The sequence below is a fragment of the Lepidochelys olivacea genome (assembly GCF_965140295.1).
Source record: "Lepidochelys olivacea isolate rLepOli2 genome assembly, chromosome: 1".
Lineage (NCBI taxonomy): Eukaryota > Metazoa > Chordata > Testudines > Cheloniidae > Lepidochelys > Lepidochelys olivacea.
Window position 1 is genome coordinate 202,492,313 of NC_140411.1, and position 23,730 is coordinate 202,516,042.

General features: G+C 43.9%; 1 protein-coding gene across 1 annotated transcript; it reads left to right on the top strand.

Moving 5' to 3' along the window:
* Positions 1-888: 888 nt before the first annotated feature.
* On the top strand, positions 889-21,035 carry LOC311519494 (protein spire homolog 1-like; the record flags this gene model as incomplete). The annotated part of the gene is made up of 16 exons (XM_084626035.1): positions 889-1,144; positions 3,952-3,983; positions 4,642-4,806; positions 6,518-6,643; positions 6,943-7,011; positions 8,385-8,555; positions 10,990-11,151; positions 11,607-11,736; positions 12,161-12,300; positions 13,856-13,928; positions 14,557-14,705; positions 16,145-16,273; positions 17,604-17,668; positions 18,543-18,570; positions 19,151-19,293; positions 20,732-21,035. The coding sequence occupies 16 exons, from the start codon at positions 889-891 to the stop codon at positions 20,916-20,918; spliced, it is 2,025 nt and encodes a 674-aa protein (XP_084482161.1). The 3' UTR covers positions 20,919-21,035.
* Positions 21,036-23,730: the final 2,695 nt, after the last annotated feature.

Here is a 23,730-nt window from a genome sequence, read left to right on the forward strand (position 1 = left end):
CATCACAGGCATCCAGACACCTTTCACCAAAGTGGTGTGAAACCTGGGGGCCCTGTCTCATCACTAATGGAGGGGTGGGGCTGGAATAAGCTATACTGATGAAGTCACAGGTTTGCCAAGGTACGCTGAGTCCATACTAGGAGTGTTTTACCAGTATAGCTATACCTTTAAAGCTCTGTTAGTGTAAGTGTGCCCTTACTGTTAGGTGATCAGGAAGCATTAATGCTGAACAAAAGGAAAAGCCTTCCACCTGCAGCTTGCTAAGAAACTACCCCTTCCCTGTGGTGAGGATCTGGCCAGAGTGATCCACGTATCCATTACCTCCAGTTGGGTAATTGCAACTCACTGTTTCTGGGGCTGAAGGTGGATAAAATGCAAAAGCTCCAGCTTATATAGAATGTGGTTGCCCCATGGGACATGTCTCTGAAAACACATCACCTCCTTGCTGTCTACTGATCCAGAGGTCTCTTTCAGCATCATTAATTACCAGATGTCTCCTTCCCATATTGTATAGTAGATTATTACCACCCCCACCAATGATGATTTTGTATTTTTCCATGCTGAATCTGATTTGTTGAGCCCAAGAGCCACGTTTGTTCTAATTACAAACCTGTTGAAGTCAATGGAGTTACGCCAGACATTAATTTTTTCATGTTTATAATCTTTCAAGGTCCTTTTTAATTTTTTCTCAGTCTTCATTCACTGGTGCTTGTATAAATAGAGAGTAGATGATGAAAATAATGGTGTCCCTTTAAGGAGCTGTAGCCTAAAGTTGCTCTAAATGGTCCCACCTGAAGAAGAGACAAGGCAGAATGGATAAAAGACGGCCAGAATTGCCTATGGCTGTCTAAGGAGTGGTTGTAGAACATCCTAGAACAAAACAAGCACATGGGGAGTAGTGAAAGTAAAAAAGTAGATTGTTCAAGCTGTGAAGGAAGGAATATCACTAAGGTCTCTTTGGGAGAGTTTCTGAGATGCTGTGACCAGCCAATAAGTGAGGAGCAAGCCTGGGCCCTTTGCTTTCAATGTTGCCATAAAATGAAGCAGTTGGCTCAGGGCCCCTACCCTGTGGTGATTAAAGGTCTGGGAAGCATCCTTATCCATTCTGATGGTGCTGTTTCCTTCATGGTGCATCCTAAGCCTGGTAAGAACAAAGGCACTGGTGGATGGGGCTCTTAAACAAAAGTCTTCACCCTCTGATAATGCTATGGGTTTCTTTATTGTGCCTATGAGAATGTACAGCCATGTGATTCTGTCTTTGAAATGCTTTCTGTGGTGAATTCCATGAATCAATCTACAAATAAAAAACTAACTTGTAGTATTTCCTGAACTAAATGTCTATGCTCCTAATGTGAAAGGCTGTATTCTCCATAGCAATTAGAGTATCTACAGAGAATGGAGAAGCATACCAGTAGTATTTCTAAAAAAGAATGAGGAGTACTTGTGGCACCTTAGAGACTAACACATTTATTTGAGCATAAGCTTTTGTGAGCTACAGCTCACTTTATCGGTTGCATCCGTTAGTCTCTAAGGTGCCATAAGTACTCCTTTTTGCAAATACAGACTAACACGGCTGCTACTCTGTAACCAGTAGTATTTCTAATGGTTAGAGTATCTGACTAGGAGTCAAAGTTTCCGGGTTCTAGTTCTGCATCTACTGCTCTTCACCACCTATTATATGGGGATGAAATACTTCTTTTTTTTCTAGTGTACAGGGATGTTTTGAAACTTAATTACAGTTTGTAAAGTATTTTTGGCCAGAAAGTGCTACAGAAGTTCAATGTAGGACTATTCCTTCTCTTCTTCCCCCCCCACCCATTATCTTTGATTATTGAATCACTTGTTTTGTGGGATATTTGTACAAATGCTTGAGACAAGGGGCTCTGGTTTGGAAATTGATTGTCTTCACCTACATGGGTGCACACACCCCCAACATATTTATGTTTTAATCTGAAGCTTTGGTGACCTGATAGCTGCTTAGTCATATTGATGTACTTCCTAGCCTGCTTGCTTTCTGCTGTTAGACTTTCTCTGGAAGTAGCAATTGTGCTGGTATGTGTTTGTCAGCATAAGCTGTGGTGGTGAGGGAAGAGGGACAAGTGGCTGATAAAGACTCGGAGTTCATTTTGTGGCAGCATTCAGAGCAAAGCACCTCTCCCACATTCCTTTTTGCTGAAACCTCTCTAAGGATTCTGTGGCTGTTGCTAGATCTTGTATCCTGGAGTGGACAATAAATATGCCTTCCTTTACCAAAGGTCAAACGGTGCAAAGACGGAGCTATATTTAGGCATGTTCTCTTCCTAGCACACCACCACCACCCCAGAGACTACTGGATGCAGAAGGAAAGGAGAATTATTCTTTCTTTGGGGTAACAAACATCCACTAACAGATCACCACCACCATGCGTGGCTCGAGATGGAAGATGCGCCAGGCACCTTCTCTAGTGACCCTTAGATAGTCATATTCGGTTTACCCCCTCTGGAAAGGGGAGGATTGATGTGATCCAAGGCTTCTGGAGGTCTCCACTGTGACACTGTACCCAATATTCTTCATAGTGATATTATGTATGATTAAACATAATTATGATGCATTTTATGCAAGATGAGTCAAGTGAGGTGTCATTGGAAAAGTTATGATTTGCTGAATATGATTATCCTATTGATATGCATTTATCATTTTCTTATCTAAAGTTATGAATATTGACTATTTATATCAAATGTAGTTACACCTGGGTGATGCCCACTAGGCAAGATAGTCTAGATAGCTGGCTGGGAAGGACCTATTCAGGGTAATGAGCCCTTAGGGAAAACAATAGGCCTTAGGAGAGGCTTACCTCCCACCTGGTGAGCCTTCCTGAGAATGCTCCAGACAGTCTGTAAGTAATGGTTGCTATGACTCCACAAGGTCATGAGACCAGGCCACATTTCTGGACTCCATCTTGGGATCATAGAATATCAGGGTTGGAAGAGACCTCAGGAGGTCATCTAGTCCAATCCCCTGCTCAAAGCAGGACCAACTGACCTTAATATCTATGAAAATCATCCCAGCTGAGGCTTTGTCAAGCCAGGCCTTGTCAGTGTTTTTCCACAAACTGAGTTTTGGATCAAAGGGTTCCCAACATATACTAAAGCTATAGAAGGAAGGGAGTGACATCAGTGGTTCTTCATTCCCCATGCAAGAAGACTCCTGAGGAACAAAGACTGAACTGGGGGAAGTGCTGGACCCAGGCTAAAGGGATTTCTAGCCTGTGTATGAAAGACTTGAGGATTCCAAGCTGCAAAGCAAGTGTAGTTTGTGCCTTAAGAATCTGAAGCCTGCTTGTATTATCTCTTAGGGTGAGAAACTGCTATTCATATCCAATCTGTTTAGTATATTAAGTTTAGTTTGTGTGTTTTGTTTATTAGGTAATCTGCTTTGATCTGTTTGCTAGATTTTAAGTGATATCTATTGTAGTTTAATAAACTTGTTTTTGCTTTATCTAAACCACTGAGTTGGAGTGAAGTACTTGGGAATCTTGGCTCAGAGAGGCTGTTGCATATTCCTCTCCACATAGAGGGGGAGATGAACTGGATAATAAATTCATACTGGTTGGTGTTTGGACCAGGGCAGGACTAGACCACTCTGGGGTCTTAGGCTGAAAAGCTGGGGGTTATTTTGGCTGTAGCCTTTCTACTGTTGCTTCATGCTGTGGCTGGTCAGAGAACTTGCATGTAACTTCAGCTGGGTGTGTCCCTACCTGGGTGAATGCTGTGGAAGTGTAGGACCAGGAGTGGGTTCTGCAGCTTGTCATATCAGCACAGTGTGAGAGGTCAGAGGGCTCAGTGGTATCCCAGTCAAATCCACCGCCAGCAAGAAACCAAACGCCGACTCCAATTGCCCTCTCTAGTATGGACTTAAAGTCTGTAGGGATTGGTAAACTGCTTTATCTTTTTTCACTTGTTTTCCTTTCAGATGTTAATGAGACTCAACAACTGGAGGAGCAGGTAAGACTCTGGAGTTGAGAGATGACATTCAAGAACCTGTGATCTTTAGTCTGGCAAATGCACAGATACAAGCCTGCATTGATAAAAGGACTAGCTAAAGGAATCTCGGCAGTCTTGCTCTTCAGTGATGCAGCAGGTTCATAAGATTCCATGGTCATCTAATATTCATGGCACTCATGCTATCCCAGTGGCTTGCCTAGGGTGTTGTCTCCTGCATGGGAGTGGAAATCTAGGTGAAGTTCCAGGCTAAATTAAAAAATGACCCAAATTGACTAGGCATAAGATAGACACTGAAGGGGTGGGGGAGGTTGGGTTGTGGCAGGAAATGCTGTCAACGGTGGGTCTGAGATGAAGCAGGCTGCTTTCCCTGCTGCCACAGCTCACTTAAACAATGTTATCTAACTGTATTTGGGTGTTACAACTGAATTAGGCCCCAGTCTCTCATCGCCAGTTGATCCATGGAGCATCTCAGTAGCCGCTTGAATGACAGCAGTAGGATTATGTTGTGTCCAAAGAGGTAGATGGCCTTGAATGTGGGAAAAGGTGCTGGCATGGTTGGGAGGGATAGAAATGTTGGGGTTCCATTTGGGCACTTTATCTCCACAATACCAAATTACTTCAGCATTAATCTGAAAAACCATTTCCTTGGCTTCTGTAGTTGACAGAGTGTCTGGGAATGGTGATCTATAAAGCCCTGGATTGGGGGATTGACAACCATCTGGAGCGAGAGCTGAGTGAATCACTGGAGAAGCTGATCTCCCTCCTCCTGAAATTAGACACTGAGGCAACAAAACCAGCCATCACTTTCCAGGATGTCCTCAAGGTTCCCACCCCTTCTTATTTTTACTATACGACCATGTCAAATTCTCTAATGTATCTACACTTACCATACTACCTAGTTGTTCCAGTGTATTCTGGGAAAATCTGGTCTTGGCCCCACCAGCGCATGTGAGCTGGTGCACTCCAGAAGATCCTGCTGTGCAGAGATGGGAAGAAGGGGCAAACTAGTTTCACATTGGTCAGGCTACGTACACATGGCCCACACTGTTTGCAGGAAACCTCATGCCATCTTAGGCCACTGGCAAGGACCCCACACAGTTAGGTGTCATAGCTACTAATTGTAGTGAGGATGGGAAAATACACCATGTGTAATGTCTTAACGACTTACAAACTCAATTAATATCTGTAGCATGGGTAGGCTCTTAAACTCTGGTTCTCCTATGGCTGTCTCCTGGTGCAAGTACCTGCCTTGAACTTATGCTCCCTGCAGGCATATTTCTATGAGGTTGTTTGATTCCTACTTCCCTCTCCTTTGCCTGATTTTCCAAGTCACCGGCAGAGATTCAGCTTATTTGGATGGGGTCTAGATAAGCCCCAGGTGGTAAAAAGAAAGTTATGGGCACATCCGTAAGAAAGTATGGTATTAATGCACCTGTCCTGCCTTCAGGAGAGATTCTTGCAGATAAGAGGAGAATCAGTGCTTGCAGCATTCCGTCTACCTAAAACTATTCTTGGCCTGGCAACTGAATGTAAGTGCAGGCAGTCAGGAGAGACTAGTGCAGTGTCAGAAAGTGGACCCTCCCAAGCAACCTTTTCCCATATCCCAAGGGATAATGGGACCCTCTACTCAAAAGCAGCACTGAAGCTAAAGGAAATGCTTCATCTAATCTTAATTTGCCTCTTTTCAGGCCTCTGGTCTCTAGCAGGCAAGACTCTTATGATATAGCTTTGCAAACCCACCTCTAGGCTAGACTAGCCTTTTTACTAGAAGCCCTCCCCATATGGGGTGGTATTTTTGTATCAGTAGAACTTGGGCAGCATGCAGGCACTAAGAAAAACTTTATCCAAAGCAACACATGGTCTCTGGTCAGTGCTCTAGCTTCAAAGCACAGTCCAGACACTAAGCCTCACCACCCCTCTTTCATTTTACATATGGGGAAACTGAGGCACATAAAACCTGATTTGTCCAAGGCCTTATACCAGGTTTCTGAAAGACCTGGTGTTTGAATGCTAATGATTCCTACTTTGTGCTCAGTCCATTACTGTTCTCAACGAAGCTTTCTCGCTGCCGGTCAACTGGCTGGTGTGTTCAATGCACAAGCAGCCATAATTTCAGTCTGCCAGGCTTATTTTTAGATTTAAGGAAAACCGAGAATAAAAACAAGTCTTCATGAGAGTACACAGTGGCTTCCTCTAACGTGCTGTCTCTGCCATGTCTCAGAAAAGGGCAGCCTCATCAGAAGACAGTGTTTAAATTTCCAGTATATAAAAGAGGATAAATTACATAGCTCCCTACATCATAGTTGGCACAAAATTGAGCTTTCCCTTTCTCTAGTCCTTTGCCCTCCCAGCAGAAGGGAAGGCTCTTCTGAGCTATAACATGCAAGGGACACAAGAAAAGGTGATCCTAATTTCAGAACCTGAGTAAACTGGAAACTGAGAGATGCAACCTGCCTCTGTCCCCAGATCCTTTATTTCAAGGAGGACTTTTCTCCAACCATCAGTGCTGAGTATATGGCTGAATTTCCTTTCAGATCTGTGAGGAGCATTTGCCCAGGCCCTCTGAGGCTGCCAGCTATTACAGAACAGTCTGCAGGGCTCTCTTTGCTGAGTACATAGATCTTCAGAAACTAATGCTCACCCTACAGAGCTCCAAAGAGGTATTTTGGGACCATCATTAAGCTGTCTCTTTCTTCCTACCCCACACACTTAATTCCAGGCTAATCCTCTTGCCTTTTCCCCAAGCAGAAGGTTATTAAGCTAAAGTTCTATTCCCTGCATGTGAAAGGGGTGGGCTTTCTCCCAAGAGCCAGAATACATTAATCTCATGGATTTGTCTTCCATGTTGTTTTTTCAACTGTTGAAGTTGTCAGTACTGTGACTGGGGCTGGATGGACAGGAATGGTCTAGGAATGACTGGAACAGTACAGACTAATCAGCTCACATCTTCATTTGACAGAGTCTACGAAGAATGGATATGGAGGACTTGCTGGAAAATGACACTCAGAAGGAGAAGGATAATTACTGGGTAAGGATTTAGAATTCTTGGTTTTGTTTTTTATACTCCCTCTGTGAGGCCTTCTCGTGACTTCCCAGCTTAAAACAAATAGATAAACATAACCAGTTAAAACCCTCTAAATACCAAGTGACACGTTATACTAAATTCTAGCTCTTTCTGGGAATTGCTATCCACACCAAGAGCAGGTCTCTTCTCTTTGGTCTTGTCTACACTGCCAACTTTGGGGAGATCTCCTACTGTAGCACTGTAGATCAGCCAGGGACATTCTAGCCACCATGTCACATAGACCTGCTGTGAGCAGGTCTAGATGTCAGGATAGTTGAGGGCCATTGGCTTCAACTGTTAGCACCTGTTCAGCTCCATCAGTGCTAAAGCAATGGTGGGAGATTCCCAGAAAAAGCTCATTATAGATATAGCTTCCATATTCTTCTCTCTCCGACCCCCCCCCCTTCCTCCCCATCCCTTCTAGTCTTATCCCTCTAGTTGGTAAACTCCAGGATTGCTGGGGCAGGGACAACTACTTGTTCTGTTCTGTCCAGGGCCAGTGAATTCAGTGCTCATGCAAAAGTAAACAGCTCTTCTGATTGGAGCCTTGCCAGGGTAAACCAATGCACTGGAGTCTGCTAAGAGACAGGAACAGCAACCCCCAAGAGACCTGCTCTTTGTCTAAATAGTGTTCACTTTGAAACATAACAAACCATTCATATGAAAATGTTTGTGAAGTTTGTGTTTAGGCATATTTTCAATTTTGTCATGTATTAAAATAAACTAGCAAGTTAACTCTCACTCCCCAGACCACTAAATCAACCTCATAGCTTATTCAGGGAAGACCCGAGTAAATGCATGGGCCTTTGCAGTATGGCCTGAAATCCCAAGAGATTCTGCTGCACTTAATTAAGAAAAGTGCTGTTTCAAAAGCAAGAGCCCCATTGCCAATCCTCTGCCTCTAGTCTCCCAGATTCAAGCCCCCAAAGAGCCAGTTGCTTACACTATCCTGACAGGTAGCCAGGGCCCACGTTGAGCAGGGCTTCATAGATTCATGTCAACCCCTTGAATGGTATCTAGTAGCTAAAGCAGTCTATGGAGCACAGGATTATACACTTAATATGCTGAATATCACCATTAGGCAGACCCCTCCTTTGGCACATCTGGTGCAGAGCTGTGCTGTCGTAGCTATATACGTATGTTGGAGTATCTAAGGCACCGATCATCTTGACCTCAATGCTTAGATGCCTCTTTGGAATATAACTGTTGCCCCAGCCTTTAAGTGTGTGCACCCCCTGACAAATGGCTGAAGTGGGTGGAACATGTGCATAGCTCCACCCCCGTTTGCATTAATGAGGCTAATGCTGTTAGCTCTTCCTCTGCATGTTGCCCTTTAGCAGGCTAGCTTGTGGCACGGTGTCCTCGGGGAGCTGCAGAATGGTGTGAGGCTGCGCAAGGCCATGGAGCGACCCCGACGTAACGTTCCTCCCAAGGAATACACCCGCTCTCCCTATGAGCTCTTGACAGAGGACATCCGATGCAAGAGGTACACCCTCCGCAAGGTGAAGGTGAGCAATGGTTCTCAACATGCTTAGTTTGGCATCTGCTACTCTAGCTACCTGGCATCTGACATCTGTTTGATTAAACCCAACCTGTGTCCTCGGAATAACTTCCAGGCTCCAAGGGTGAATGAGAATTCATGAGCTCCACTTGTGCATATAATGGGCACCACATTCACCCACCAACTCACTTCATTTCCAAGAACTAAACTTAGCGCTGTGTAAACCATTCTAGGCTACCTTGTCTGAAGCCACTTCATAAGACTGTCTCTTGCTCGCTACCTTTCCCAGCTCTGGAATCACTGATCTGTCTCTCCACAGGCTCTCCAGGGTGCATCCTACCTGATCTTCTTGGCAGTATGCCATTCAGAAATGGAGGACTCTTACATGAAATGTATCCAAAGGGAAGTTTACTAGTGGTCTGCCTTAAGCAGAGGGCCTTAAGCAGCACTCACTGACTTGAATGGGGGTTTGGGCAAAATAAGGAAAGCTGAACAAGTTCCCAGCAAGTCCTGTTGTGCTGGCTGAAGTGTTAGTGGGCTCCAAAGCTGCTGATGTGCCCAGAGATGACGATGGAGTTCCTCTAAAGGACTGCAGCATCACCACTCACTTGTCACTGCTTGAGCTAGGTCAGTTTTAAAAGCTGGCATGAGGTTGTGCAGTGTTGCGATCTCTTGCAAGCCGACTCTTTGGCATGAGATGAGACAGTTACAAAATAAAAATCTTGCCTAGCACGCTAAACGCCAGTTCTTCAGCTGCTTATTGTATGCCCTCCTAAGGTGAGGGGGAATAACATACCTGGCTCAGCCAAGGCTGAAGAGCTTCACTTTGAAAATCCTCCCCTCGCCCTCCTTCACCAGCTGTCAAACACCAGCTCCTGGACTGTGGTGGTGTCCTTCCAACTGGGCTGAGAAACTGTACTTGAAGCCTGAGTCTGAACGCCGCTAATAGGGCATACACCATTCACAAGGTGCTTAGATACTCTGGTGATCAGGGGAAAGCAGAGGAAGTACCTTAGAGTAGGCTATATGTAACACCAACAGACTCCGGTTGTCAGTGGGTGGGATCGAACCTGGGACCTCTGGAGCTTAGTGCATGAGCCTCCACCACATGAGCTGGCTGTTAACTAAGGCTGTAGAGCAGACTTATTGGTCTTTTTATCTCTAAGTGGTCTTGGTGCTACTAGATAAGACTGAACACCACACTCAGGAGGTGAGTGGGTTACGTACACATAGGAGGTGGTATATCACTAGCTGTTATATGTTATGAGGCATAAATTGCAGGTGCACTCAAACCTAAGGCAGCAGAATGAACTGGGTCTTCAATTGTGATCCATGGATCATTAGTGTCACAAATACATCACTGTAACAAAAGCATTTATCAAGCAGTTGTACATGTACCTCCTGCTAGCTACAGTGCAGTCCGTGATCAAAACAGCCTCTGGAAACCACAAGTGAGTCATCAAAATTCAAATGAGCCCCTCTGCACCTTCAGTGCTGCTTTGCATCAGTCTGTATCAAACCAGGGTCAAGTTTGCAAGCACAAATGAGAGGAACAGGCAACACGAGGATAAATGGCAAACTGACCTGGAGACCCAGTGCTAGTATCTTCCCCTCACTCTCTGCATTCCCCAGTGCTTTCCTAAAGAGCAGGGTGTTAGAGCGAACAGCACAGGTACAAAATACGGCTAGCCAACAAACGCAGCTTCACCCGCTATACTAAATGGAGTCTGGTTTCATTTTCTCAAAATATTGTCCTCTTGTGACAGCCCTACGCTTGCTGCAGGAGGGGTTGCAGAAGAGGTGCCCATGTGATATAATCTGTCTTAGTGTTCTCCAATGAGAACTTGAGAAACAAACTTGTATGTGCCTGCTAGCTACTTCTGTTACAGTTAACCTGTTTAGGAGCTTCTTAAACTACAAGGAGGTGCTATTCGTGCTTTACTGGGTGGGGAAGTTCTGCTAAGCTCTAATGCATGAAGTCCCCTCTCTGTGTGACCATGGTCTGGATATATTGTAATTTTGGAGTTGGAGTATGTTGAGGTTTCTTAGAGCCTTGAAACTCCTTATGCTACTTCTATGCATGATCTTTTCATGGGCTGCAGGAATTTTGTAAGCCTTATGCACATACCTAAGTGCTCTACCCAGCTCCCAGTAGATAGTCATGTGCTATTTCTTCACAGGCTTTTCTCCTTGCAACAACATCTTACAATCCTATTGCCCTTTTTACCCTTCACTCCCAAGAAGTGTTTTATAATAGGACTCTTGTTTAATCTCTTGCCTATAAAGATTCTCTTGAGTTAGAGGCACACTTGTGAAATGCCATGAGTGGCTATGTAAGGTCATGAAACTGTATTTCCTAGTTCATCCTCCATTTCTGGGGAAGGAGGCTTTTCAAGAAAAAATGAACTTTCATCACTTCAGTGTCCTTTTCGCCCTTTCAGATCAACAGTGAGCAAAACTGCAAGAGCTCTGAAGGCAACACAGGTCCTTCACAGCCTCCTTTAAAGCCAATAAGTGACTTGTTTAGTTGTGATGGCATGAACAGAAGGATCCCTGAACTGGCTGAAGCAACACTGACCTATCCCATTCCCAAGTCCGGCAAGGTAGCTGGAATGTTAGACCATCCCTTTTTTATATATAGGCCAAATTAAAAGACCCCCTGTGTTACAGGGGGAAGGGAAGATGACTCAGATCTTCAACCTTTTCTCCCCTAGTCATTTCTAACTAATGCAGCTGCTTCTCTTCTTTTTTGCCTCCTAAAATGTTTCTGAACAGTCTTGGTCAAGCTATGGTTCACTTACTATAGCTTCTACTTTGAGTTGGTCCATGGAAATGTTCTCCATTGATTAGCAAAACACTCTATTTTTCCTATAGATTGGAATTTGTGTGGAAAGTGCACAGGTTACAAATGGTGAGAGTGCTGGGGATACAGAATTTCTGGCTGGGTGTGGAGACTGACTTGTGAAACAGTGCCCTTCTCAGAAAGGGCATGTCTATATTGCTCTGGGATCTTCATTTTATCCAGTGGCTTTTCATAGCTCTCTACTTCATGTTGCAGGCCTCAGAGAGGAAGCTGAAAGAGAACTCCCCCAAAGAACCCAGTCTGCACGACCTGCTCATGACAGAAATAAAACAGACACACAAGCTTCGACCGTCTTCCACAGAGACAAATGGGAGCAGGCACAAAGGTACCTACTGGTACTGCTGAGCATCCACTAGTAGTAGGCATACGTGTGATGTATGAGTTAGTCATGGGTCAAGTAAGGGATGCTAAGGCACTCGGATCAATTTTCAGAGGCACCAGCATTGCTACTTTTCAGACATAGAATCATAACGTTGTAAGACTGGAAGGGCTCTTGAGAGGTCATCTAATCCAGTCCCCTTCATCTCTGGCTTATGTCACCTGCTAGGGCCCATGTGCCTGGGCTGGAGTCTCTCACCTCTTACAAGAAAGATGGGGTAAAAGGCTCTACTCCTATGAGACTAAAAGGAGGCAAAGGGTTGCTGAGCCATCACCGCCTCAGAGAGGTCCAGTGTGAGACTTATGGAGTCTGTCGTCAGTGTCTTGCTCACTTAGGTTGCAGTTCTTGGTTTGGTTTTGTTTTTTTCCAGATACTTTTGTGATGCCAATGTTTTCTTTGAATTCCCTGTGTGGCAATGTCTTATCTGTCCAAAATGCCAGTACGGGGCTTACAATTCACAAAGTTAAAAAACAGCTGCTGATCCCTGACTTGCTGGTCCCAGAATTTCAGGTAAGTCCTTTTAAATGAAATCTTGCTATTAGAGGCTGAAATGGCCAAAATATATTGGCACCCTGGAACTTCAGGTTCAAAGCCCAGCATGGGCAACTTGGCCCTTCACTCTTCTAGGGTGAATAAATTGGAGTACCAATCAGTTGATATGAGTCCTATCTACCCTCCGGAAATCCAAGCCCTGTGTAAAAATGGATCATTTGTGTAGTATGGATGGAGGCTTTAAAACTGAGGTTCAGTGCACATTCCATGACTCTTTTCATAAGAGTTGGAATCTGTGAAGCCAATGTTAGCCAAAATGTCTTCTGCTCCCCTTCCCTTTATCACTGATCTACACTCCAGAGATGTCTGCATTTCACGTGTTATGGGATATAGTGGAGATATACTACTCACTGCAAGTTAATCATTCAACCTTCTCTGCTTGTGGAATATCTGAGCAAACAGTTTAATTCAATAAATTAGAATGATCATAATATTAAAAAAATAACCCTATGAGTTGATCATGAACAGTTCTGAGTACTTGGTGTCTGAAATTCAAGCTGTGTTTAATCAGTCACATTTCTTTGTTTTCTGTTACCTAATGCAGTCACTTTTTTTTCTTCTGGCACAAATACTCCTGCACATAAACTGGACGTTTTCCTACATGCACTTTTGTCAGTGAAATGCTTTCCTTTGACTTAAGCAATTGCAAATGTGAATGAATATTTGCATAAAATATCTAGCTGTATTTGCACAGCTCCCGTGTATAGTTGGTAGAAACTTGTGATCATTCTGATGACAATGTCTCATATAGCTCCATTTATTCTGAATCCTATTGGTGTATCTCTAGTGGTAAGGCTTGTACAAATGCTCTTGGCTAGCAGGATTGCAGCAGCACAAGCTAACAATTCAGGATTTTAAAACAAAATCCAGTTATTAAGGTTTCCTGTATTCTAAGGATCTCTTAAGCAGTTTCTATTATAGGGTCTTGAACTTCCACTAGTTTAGATTAGAGAGAGGCCAAGGCATTGGTACCTGGAACCATCTGGGGATTAGGCTATGTCACCCACAGAATTTCCTGAGTTGCTTTCATGAGTTCCTGCATGCAAACTGGAGCCAGGGAAAATTTAGCTTCCTGCATGGCCCCAAAGCTGTAGGAGGAGAATCTAGATTCAAGGGCTTCATCTGAACATCTTCCATCCCTGAAACTTTTGAGGGTGGCTGGAGTTGACGTTAGGATTTGGGTCCCATCTCCACTTTTTAAAATCTTTACTGGGTCAAATTCATCCTTGATGTAACTCCAGTGGAGTTTGACTCATTATTGCTCTTAATAATCTGGAGCATGGTGTGTGAATTGAGGTGAACAAGCCAGCTAATTTCACCACTACTTCTGCTTACCTTACCACTGCCAGATTGGCACTCATAAGAACCCCTGTTGTCTCCTTCATTGTCAATGAGGAGCATATCTGCTATTCTCAGGGGCTATAGATTATGGGGAGGTGACCTTCCCACCCAACCCTACCTCTCTGATGTGGTGTTTTATACCCACTAAGAATCTCCCACCTGTGATCCACAGGAAGCAGACGGGGCATTGAAATACAACTTGGGAGTCATCTCACACAGATCTGTACTGACCTCATGCAGCACAGGTCAGTATGCCCGTTCCTGTCTTACTCTCCCCTCTCACAACATGGTCTAAATTCTTGAATCAATGGGTCCTCCACATTCTGATGAGCTGACCCCAGTCCATCTTTCTCGACTTCCTCCTCGTTTTTGAAGTCACTTGTCTGCTAGAGCCATCTGATGTGAGGATCTCCATAACATGGAGTTGCTGGCATGGAGAGTGACCTTTCAAATCAATTCCTGGCTGTGAAACTTCTTGAATCTGTTAAATTTCTAAATAGTAACAAAATTCTTCATGCTTCCAGTTTCAGGCCTCAAGATGTATGTTATGGTAGCAAACATTCAGTGAGGCTTTAGAATGTGTGAATGAAAGGAATAAGTTAATCATTGATTTAAAGTAGGACCCATATATAAACAAAACATCAGTTTCTTGCTTACATTTCTAATCAGAATTTCCCAATTACTTGGTGCTTCTGTGATTTTTGGGTAAGGGGGAGGAAGGGAAGAGGGTCTTTAGAACAGGCTTCACTGCCTTCAGAAACTGATCAGCCTGTAGTATTTAAGCATTTCACTCATCTAGAGAATCTCTAGAAGTTACCAGATCACATTTACGCTTTAACTCCTTGTTGTCATTTCCTACTTTACCATTTCCAGATTGCTCTGCAGACTGCACATTTACCCCCAAGAGCGTGCCAGTGCGAGGAGACTGTAAAACAAGCAGCTTCCTGAATCTAAATCCACGACAGCCTTTCTGCCGAGGGAGGTCCAAGTCTTTAAGGAGTGCCCTTCAAATCGAGGAAGATGTAAGTCCTGCATGGGCCTGCAACTCCGCTCCCAGTGGTGCCAAAAGCTGGTAATGAGCTGGCCAGGCTACTGTCCCAAGGGTTGCAGCTTGATGTTAGGATAGAAGTGAGCGCTAAAATGGAACATGGGATGGGGAAAATGGACTTCCCCCAACTTTTGTAATTTGAACTCTTAATAGAGCTGGCCAAATTTTGACAAACTTTTTCAACAAAAAATAGATATAGCAACACCAAAATGTTTTACGAATTTGACAGTTTTGCTGAATTGTTTCAGTTTGAAATTTTTGTTTTGAAAGTGTCAAAATGAAATGTTTAGATTTTTTGTTTTTAAAATCCATTTTTGGTTCCAAATGACTGTTTGATTAAAACACTTAAATAGTCTAAATCAATCCAAGTTTAAAATATTCTAAATCAAAACACAACGTTTTGTTCAACTCAAACCTTTGGATTTTAGAATTGATAGCAAGCGCAAAAAACCCATTATTCACACAACTCTGCTCTTCAGTGCCTGCTCCTCTGCTAGTTAGCACAGCTGGTGCTGTTCCCTTCTAGCTTGGCTCTTCTGAATATGTGATGGGGTAACTATCCCTTGATGATGAGTAATGTTTAAACTAAATGGTATATGGCTACAGTTCTAGAGCTCCTGCAGAATGTTAAAAATGCACCTGAAAGTGCATGTTCAGCAGAAACTAGCATAACGCACATTCTACTAACCGATAACGTCAGAATCGGTTAACAAGCATGCTACACGGTGCTCCTAACTGAACTTCAGGAATAAGGCATTTCAAGGCGTTGTTAGGAAAACCAAGCCATGACTGACAACAGGTGTCGCACAGGTTCCAAGTAGGAGTTCTGTGGTCTGCAGCGGAGCCTAAAACTGGGACTAAAGTGCCTAAGTACCTTTGTGGCTCTGGTCCTCCATGCTAAATTTTGTACTGCACCTTTAAATGCGGTCCCTTCACTGCTGCAGTAAGACCTGCTGTTTTGTCACCTATCTGCTGCAGAAAGGGATACACCGCATTTTTGTATCGGGGTGGCCTTTTGGACTTATCCTAATACAAAGAGGCCCTTCATTGTATCGGGAGCAGAGAATATAAGTGTGGCCTGAAGCTCTTTTTCATGGCTGGTTTTCAAAAACTACTTCTTCAGAACATGGCTCACCTTCAAGATGGGAGCCAGGTGCGTCCCTTGCCATCCTTCACTCCCCTCAGCCTCTGGCATGGCTGTATTGTGACTCAGAAGGGCACTTTACCAGGCAGCCCTCTATTGTCTCAGAACCTGAGCTTGAGAGGAGATGCTTGAGATGACTTGGGCAGTTGCTGTACTGCAGACCCATCAGTCACCTGGGGCTGGAGTTCAATTCGGGTTTAGAATCCCACTCAAACAACTGGCTTTTTTTTCTTTGGTCTTTAACTCTTAGCTATCCTTTTTTTGTCTAGGATTACCCCTCTCCTACAAGTTGGCCATCACCAACCATTGCTGAACTGATTGGAAGCAGATATGCCGTGATGTCTGAAATGGAGGGCTCCCGCCAAAGAGATGGTTATAGTAGATCTTCAAGAGCCAGGGTATTTACCATTCTCCCTAGATGTACTGCCCTTTCTTTCTGAAGAACCTGCTGGCTCCATTCCTCTCCATGCACTCCTGTCCTTTCATTCCTGGGAATAACATGTGCCTGATAACCAAATGGATCCCAAGTGGCTTCACTTAACCCTATAATACACTGATCTTCAGGAATCCTGCCCCGGTCCACATGGAAGCTTTAGACACTGCACAGTGTTAAATTTCTAAGTAAGTTTAATTTGCCCACTGAGCCTAGACCCTAGCTAGTTCTCCAGTACTCCATGCTGTTGCCCAACAGATCCCTTCTTTCCAAAGTAAGAAAACTCTGTCATAGCTGGCCCACAAGAACCAAATGGGTTTAAGATGCAATACTTAACTAGGATTTCTGACATTCCTAAAAGCTCTAAGCAAATGCAAACCCTAGACTTTTAGCTGAAGGACATTCAGATACTTGGACTATGAGACCAAAGTGTTTTTCTTGAGCAAAAGGAGTTTCTCCTAACATAGTTGTTCACTTCCACTGTCCAACTATGGTGTCCTTCACCCTGAATCCTAAGGTGACCAGATAGCAACTGTGGGGGGAGGGGGGGAGGAAACGGGACGGGGGTGAGGGGTAATAGGCACCTATATAAGGAAAAAAGTCCCAAAAAATGGGACTGTCCCTTTAAACAGGATATTTGGTCACCCTACTGAATCCTCACTTTCTTCACACTTCTGTCGGAGTCCCCAACGCTGCTTGTGTACACCCTGCCTTCTTTCTGCCTCTTCTGTAATAGTCTTCCACGATCCCCTCCCTTTCTTGACTATTGAAACTCTCTCCTCTTTGGCCTCCCCAAGTTCTGGTGCTCCAGGCTGAGACCTGTGGCAATACCGCTTCTCACCACCATGTGTGCTTTATTTAAAAACAGAACAAAAAAAACTCCAAGCTATTCCTCAGCTTTTCCTATGGCTCATCATCCACTTCAGGATCAAAATTTGCCTGACACTTTAATCTCCCTGGAAATAATAGTCTGTCTCATTTCCCTATCCCCACCTTGCTTTCTTTATTGGATGGCTATGGTCGTCCACACAATCTAGCCATCAAGAGCAGCTCTTACTGTCTGAATCAAATCTTGTCATCAACACTCAAGTTTCAAATCTTCTCTGAAAACTTCTTTGCCTATGGCTTTTAATTCTTATGTCTCTGCCTTCCTGTATTTGAACTCTGTTACTGTATGTAGATCTAAAGCCTTCAGGATGCTGAATAATATAGGATATGCTATTCTGTACTGGCAACAGTTACTGCTTGCCAAGAGTTACTTCCCATTGGCATTCATAGGTAACTCTTGTCTGCAGGTCTGTTTCAATTGCCATAAGCAGATGGTCTTTCTGTGGCCTTACAGGTGTCATCTGTGTAGCAGGTAAGCTGATGTAGAAGGACTTTAGAATAGTTTTTATGATCCTTTCTCCTGCCCCATAAAGTGTCCAATTGCAGCACTCAATGGAGCAAGTTGTTTATCCCTTTAATTTTGCCTGCATAGTTGAGCACTATTGTAACTGTTTTCTCATGTTGGGAAGACTGTTCCCTTTGTAGTGTCTTAGTTAATTTAATTTTAAAATTCATGAAAGATAATGAAATTCTTACCATTCAAGAACCATCCTTGTTCCCCTATACTTGAGACTGCTCTCCGCTGCAAAGGTGGAATCTGACTGTCCCCAAAGTCCTGGGGCAGATGGTGGCTTGGTTCTAGATCAGGCTCCTAGGCAAATGCTCAGAGTCAGGATCTTATGGATGAACAGTGAAATTATCTGAATGCTTCAGTGACTTGGAACACGTTGAGACCCCTCTGCTTGTTCATAAACTGTAAGATTTGTTCATGTGTGTGGGGGGGAAACAAATCTGGGGCCTGTTACAGACTTAGTCATTTTAACTACATTTGAGGCAAAGCAGTTTGTGAACCGTGGGTCATCCAGCAGCAATCAAACACCCTGTCATTTGGTGACCTAGTCACACAACCCTAGTACTGAATTGTGAATATTGAGTACATGTGGCAAATAGTGAGTAGTTCCGTAGGCTGGAGCTTTTTCACACATCAGTCATTTAAACTAGTACGTATTAGTCTGTTCACAAATTACCAGTGAACAGGGAAGTTCTAATTGAAGCCAGGTGAATAAGTCAGAATTGCAAATACTTTTGAGCTTGTTTGGAAGACACATCTTTGTCTGCAGTATTGAGATCTCCTGAACTCTGTTCAAATAATAACACTGTTTTTTCCCCTCCCCTCCCCCCTTTAGTGTCATCTGCTGCAATTGCTGCATCAAGGTAAGTCCGTTACTCTGTACAGCAGTTTAACTGATTAATTTCTATGTCTTGACACTCCCCACCATGTGTCTTACCTAATCATAAAATAATTTCCTCTGTCCCATTGCCTCTTCCAATTTATCTTAAACCTCTCTCCGGGTTGCCTCGAAGAAGATGGAAGAAGCTGTCTCAAGATTCCAAATCAGTAACAAAAATATATACACCCCCAAAAGTATGGTCAGTTGCATAGTCTAAGGGACCAGATGGAAAACAACATATTTTTCTGGCTTCTCTTCAAAGCTTGGCCATTAACTTGCTGTGACGTTAAGAAAGTTGCTTCACTTTGTTCCTCCTTTTACTCCTGTGACAATGGAGATGATGATGCCTATCCATCTTTGTAAAGTGCTTGGAGACCTCTGGGTGAAGTACTTATTACAGTGAACTTCCTGACCCTGGTACAACTAAAATCTCTCCCCCTTACTAGTATATTAATATATCGACTAGTCCTGCATTTGGCAAACTTGTCCTGAGCCATACTGGCTTTTCAAAACTGAGAATTTGTTCTGTTGGTGACTTAAGTTTCATGGCATTCTGGTTCTAGATGTCTCTGCCCTCCAGACCATGTGTGCATCTTCCGCTTAGCTTAATAAAACCACTGAGACTCTCCAAGGAGGAGGACTCGGCTACCCAAGACCAGAAATCCTCACAGTTGTTTTTTGAAGTAGAACATTGGGATTGTTCTAGGTGAGGTTTTTTGTTTTTGTTTTAAATGTAAGACTTTCTATAGTCTTTCACTTTCTGGGTGTCTCAAAGTTCCTTTCAAGGGAAGGCATTGCTTCTGTGAAGTGGGACCAGGGTAGGCAAATACAATGGCTATTAGACATTAGTGCCTTTGGCCAATAGTATGTTACACTGAATGGCTGTCGGCCTACCCATTATCCTGGTTTATTAATGACTCTCTTGAAAAGGGACCATCAGATCTCAGGTTCCGAACAGAGATGGGTAGAGTAGACTACAGTTAACGTCTCACCTAAAAGACTTCCATACCTGATATCTGTCTCTTTCTCCAAGTTAATGCTATTGGAGAAAAATTCACCCAATAATCCCTATCCAGTGTTTGTTTGTTTTTTATTCTCTGGGACATTAAAGCGGATAAAACTCCCTCAGGGTCCAATATATCTTGTATATCACCACAGCTTAGATACAAACTGGGACTCCTGTTCACAGGCAGTAACTTTAGGTGATCCAGAGGAATCCTCCCCTCTGGCAAACTAATAGCATCTTGTGCATAGGCTACAGTATCTGAGTGCATCACAGAATACATAAAGTAGCAAGCAGTCTCTTTGTTCTCTCCTTTTTCTGCTAGTATGTTAACTTTTTTTTGTCTTCCCCTTTTATTGTGGGAAAGCTATTCCAAAAAGATAGTTTAAAACCTGTCCCGAATGTGTTAAGGTCTGGACATTCTTGGCTCTCGTTATAAGGAGCCCCATAGCTATGGGCTGGTGGCAGGGTAAGGGTTGGGGGAGGTCAGAAGACCTCTTCCTTCTAGGCTGAAGTTGCATTGTCCATTATGAGAGCAATATTAGGAAACTCTTGGATTTGAAAGGTGTCTTTGGGGCGGACAAGACCTGTCCATTGCAGCATTTGGATTTGATCTACTTTTCAGTGTGGGTCAGTACAGTGTTCGGAGTACAGAGATGATAGCCATTAGTATTGCTTAACAGGTGGGTAGCTGCATTCAGAACCAGTTGGAGCTCTGCCAGGGTAGCTGCTCTCATTGCAAGGCATGGTACATGGTGGTGATTGAGGCTGGAGGTGACAAATACAAATCACCAGGGCCAGACCATTTATCAGAAAGTTGTGACCCCGTCTTGACCAGCCACAGCTGTAAAGAAAGCACATTAGTAACTGTGGGGATCTATTTATCTGCATCCTAGAGGTCACTGCTATCTTGATCATTGGAGGCCATGTTCCCACCCCCAACCCCTCCCCAAATGCAGATGAGCTGGTGCTTGCTTGTTCCAGTCATGTCATACACTGAAGGGAGTAGAAGGTGCTCAGCACCATCCAGGACTGTACTCTAGATGAAGTGCTAAGTGGGTGTTGGATCAGATCGGGAAAGGGGTTGGCAGAACACTCCACCTATTTAACTGAAGCCTGGATTCATTTTTGTAACTTTCAGAGTACCACTAGTGTTTGAACCCTATTGCCTAGCACAGTCTCTTGCCTCTCAGAGAGAGACCGTGATGGACTGGCCTTCTATGGACGTCTGTACCAAATGTGAGCAATACCTATTGCATGTCCTCTCCAGCCAGCAGCAATGCATCCCTCCCAAGAAAAGATCCAGGTCATGGACTGAACTGGAATGACTCCTCTCCAAATGTGTCTCCTGTCCTATTGAGTCCTTTACATTTTTGTGTTTTTTTTGCACCTGAAGAAGTGAATATATTAACATAAAGGCCTGAATAAAAGACCCCCTGCTGGATACTCTTGGCTACCCAGAAGGCACAGCTGTTTACTTATAGTGAAATAGTGTAAAACATTGTGGCTCTCAGCAATCTGCTTTTAATTTATTTATTTAATAAATTAAATAATAAATGTTGAAGCACTATCATGCCTCTCGCATCTCATCCTTCACCACACTTGCTGTCACCCATAAAGACCATGGAAATCTAATAGTCACTGCCAAAGGGCAATCCCTATCATCTAAATAGTGAAATAGCACAGTAAGTGGGTGGGAATACTCACCCCAAAGCTCTGTTGCTTAGCAGGGGGAAATGAGGCTTCCATCACATGATCACACCCCTCATGCTCACTCCGCCCTTCTTCCGCCCGCCCGCCCCCCCCAATAATTGGCTCATTTAACATCACCAGAAATTAACTGCAGATACAGAATAGGATTCTAGCTATGGCCAGCAGACAAACTGCAGGGCTTGCAGCTTGGTTGGTAAGCAAGTCTCTTTGGTGCTTCCAGCTCTTCTGGAGGCTGTCAGTACTATGCCAGCAGGGCTGCTCCCCTCCTACCTCTCTGTAACTGGCAACCCTCCATCACCACCTACAGTAGTTGCTCTCAGCCCAGTACTTTGCTTTTAGTCTGGCCTTGAACTTTTTCAACTGTTCTGAATTGGACCATATTGCTGCTTTGTGATGCTAAAGTAGAAAAATAAAGAGCATTTTGGTAAACTCTGTGAAGGGGAAACTCAAATTGTAGGGGTGGAAGGGAAGAGGGTTTGCTGGTATATATGAATTTTAGAATCCACTTAAATCCCCCCTTTCCCCTTAAGACACCTGTAGAAACAAATGTCGTTCAAAGGTAGATTTCTCCTCCCTCAGCTTGTGCGGGAGGGTTTTTCGGTAAGAATTTGACATGCTAGGTAGCTGCTTTCACCAGGACTGTCAACAGGCTTGTGGTGACATTCATGCTGGATGAAGTAACATCTGGAACTTAAAGGTAAATGGCTGATTCTAGACTAGAGCCACTAGGGCAGAGGGAAGACAAGATGACATCTGAGCTGGATCCATGCTGCAAAACTCAGATCTGACTTTGAAGAGTTTGGAAATTCAAATCAAAGGATGTAAATTGTCAGCTGGGCAGAGGCAGTCCAGACTAACAGTTATTCACAACACAAGCTGAGTCTACTAGGCTGTGTGCCTGCCCCAGTGAAGGTAAAGCACTTCAGAGTACTTCAAACACTGAACTGTAGTCCACTCATTAGAGTTGTCCTGAGGCTCCTGTCACTAGCATGCTAGCTTTCTGCTCACTGTGTCATGGTTCAGCTGTAAACTAAGCTAGTCTCCAAGAGACAAGCTGGGGCATACTTCGGTTGTAGAGGACAAAAGTTTACCCCACAGTCCTACTGAACCAGTGCTAAAGTAGAGCAGTGGAAAAACAAAATCTTCTCTCCATTCTTCCTGAAACCTTGAGTTACATTAGTCTGTGACTGGACCATTACAGTAAGCGCTCTGCCCTTATAGGAGAGGTGAACCCACCCACCTCAAACTACAGGTGAGAGTGACTGGCCCATGCCAGTAGTGGAATTTCCATGTGTCATGACCACCGTCAACACAACCCTACAGCCTTTAGATCAACACAAGTAGTCAATCATGAATGAAGAGTGCTCAGGTTGGTACAAGAGGCTGGAACTAGAATGCTGAGACATAACTCTAACTGTGTGTCAGACAAAATATCCCACCAACAAAACTTGTTATATTTCAGAGAAGTCCATCATAAGAGACAGAAATGCCTTAGCTAGGGATTGCTCAAAGAGAGACTTGGCAAACTGATGGAACAAGTTGCTGTGGAGAATGAGGGGATATATAGATATGCTAGTTCTTTTCCATTTTTAGCTAATCCAGCCTATTCCACTAATTTCATAAGTAGGGAGAAGTAAGTAAACCAAAACATCCCAGCTACCTTCGAGACACCACTAACTTCCTAAGGAAACTTCAATCCATCGGTGATCTTCCTGATAACACCATCCTGGCCACTATGGATGTAGAAGCCCTCTACACCAACATTCCACACAAAGATGGACTACAAGCCGTCAGGAACACTATCCCCGATAATGTCACGGCTAACCTGGTGGCTGAACTTTGTGACTTTGTCCTTACCCATAACTATTTCACATTTGGGGACAATGTATACCTTCAAATCAGCAGCACTGCTTTGGGTACCCGCATGGCCCTACAGTATGCCAACATTTTTATGGCTGATTTAGAACAACGCTTCCTCAGCTCTCGTCCCCTAAAGCCCCTACTCTACTTGCGCTATATTGATGACATCTTCATCATCTGGACCCATGGAAAAGAAGCCCTTGAGGAATTCCACCATGATTTCAACAATTTCCATCCCACCACCAACCTCAGCCTGGTCCAGTCCACACAAGAGATCCACTTCCTGGACACTACAGTGCTAATAAACAATGGTCACATAAACACCACTCTATACCAGAAACCTACTGACCGCTATTCCTACCTGCATGCCTCCAGCTTTCACCCTGACCACACCACACGATCCATCGTCTACAGCCAAGCTCTGTGATACAACCGCATTTGCTCCAACCCCTCAGACAGAGACAAACACCTACAAGATCTCTGTCAAGCTTTCTTACAACTACAATACCCACCTGCAGAAGTAAAGAAACAGATTGATAGAGCCAGAAGAGTTCCCAGAAGTTACCT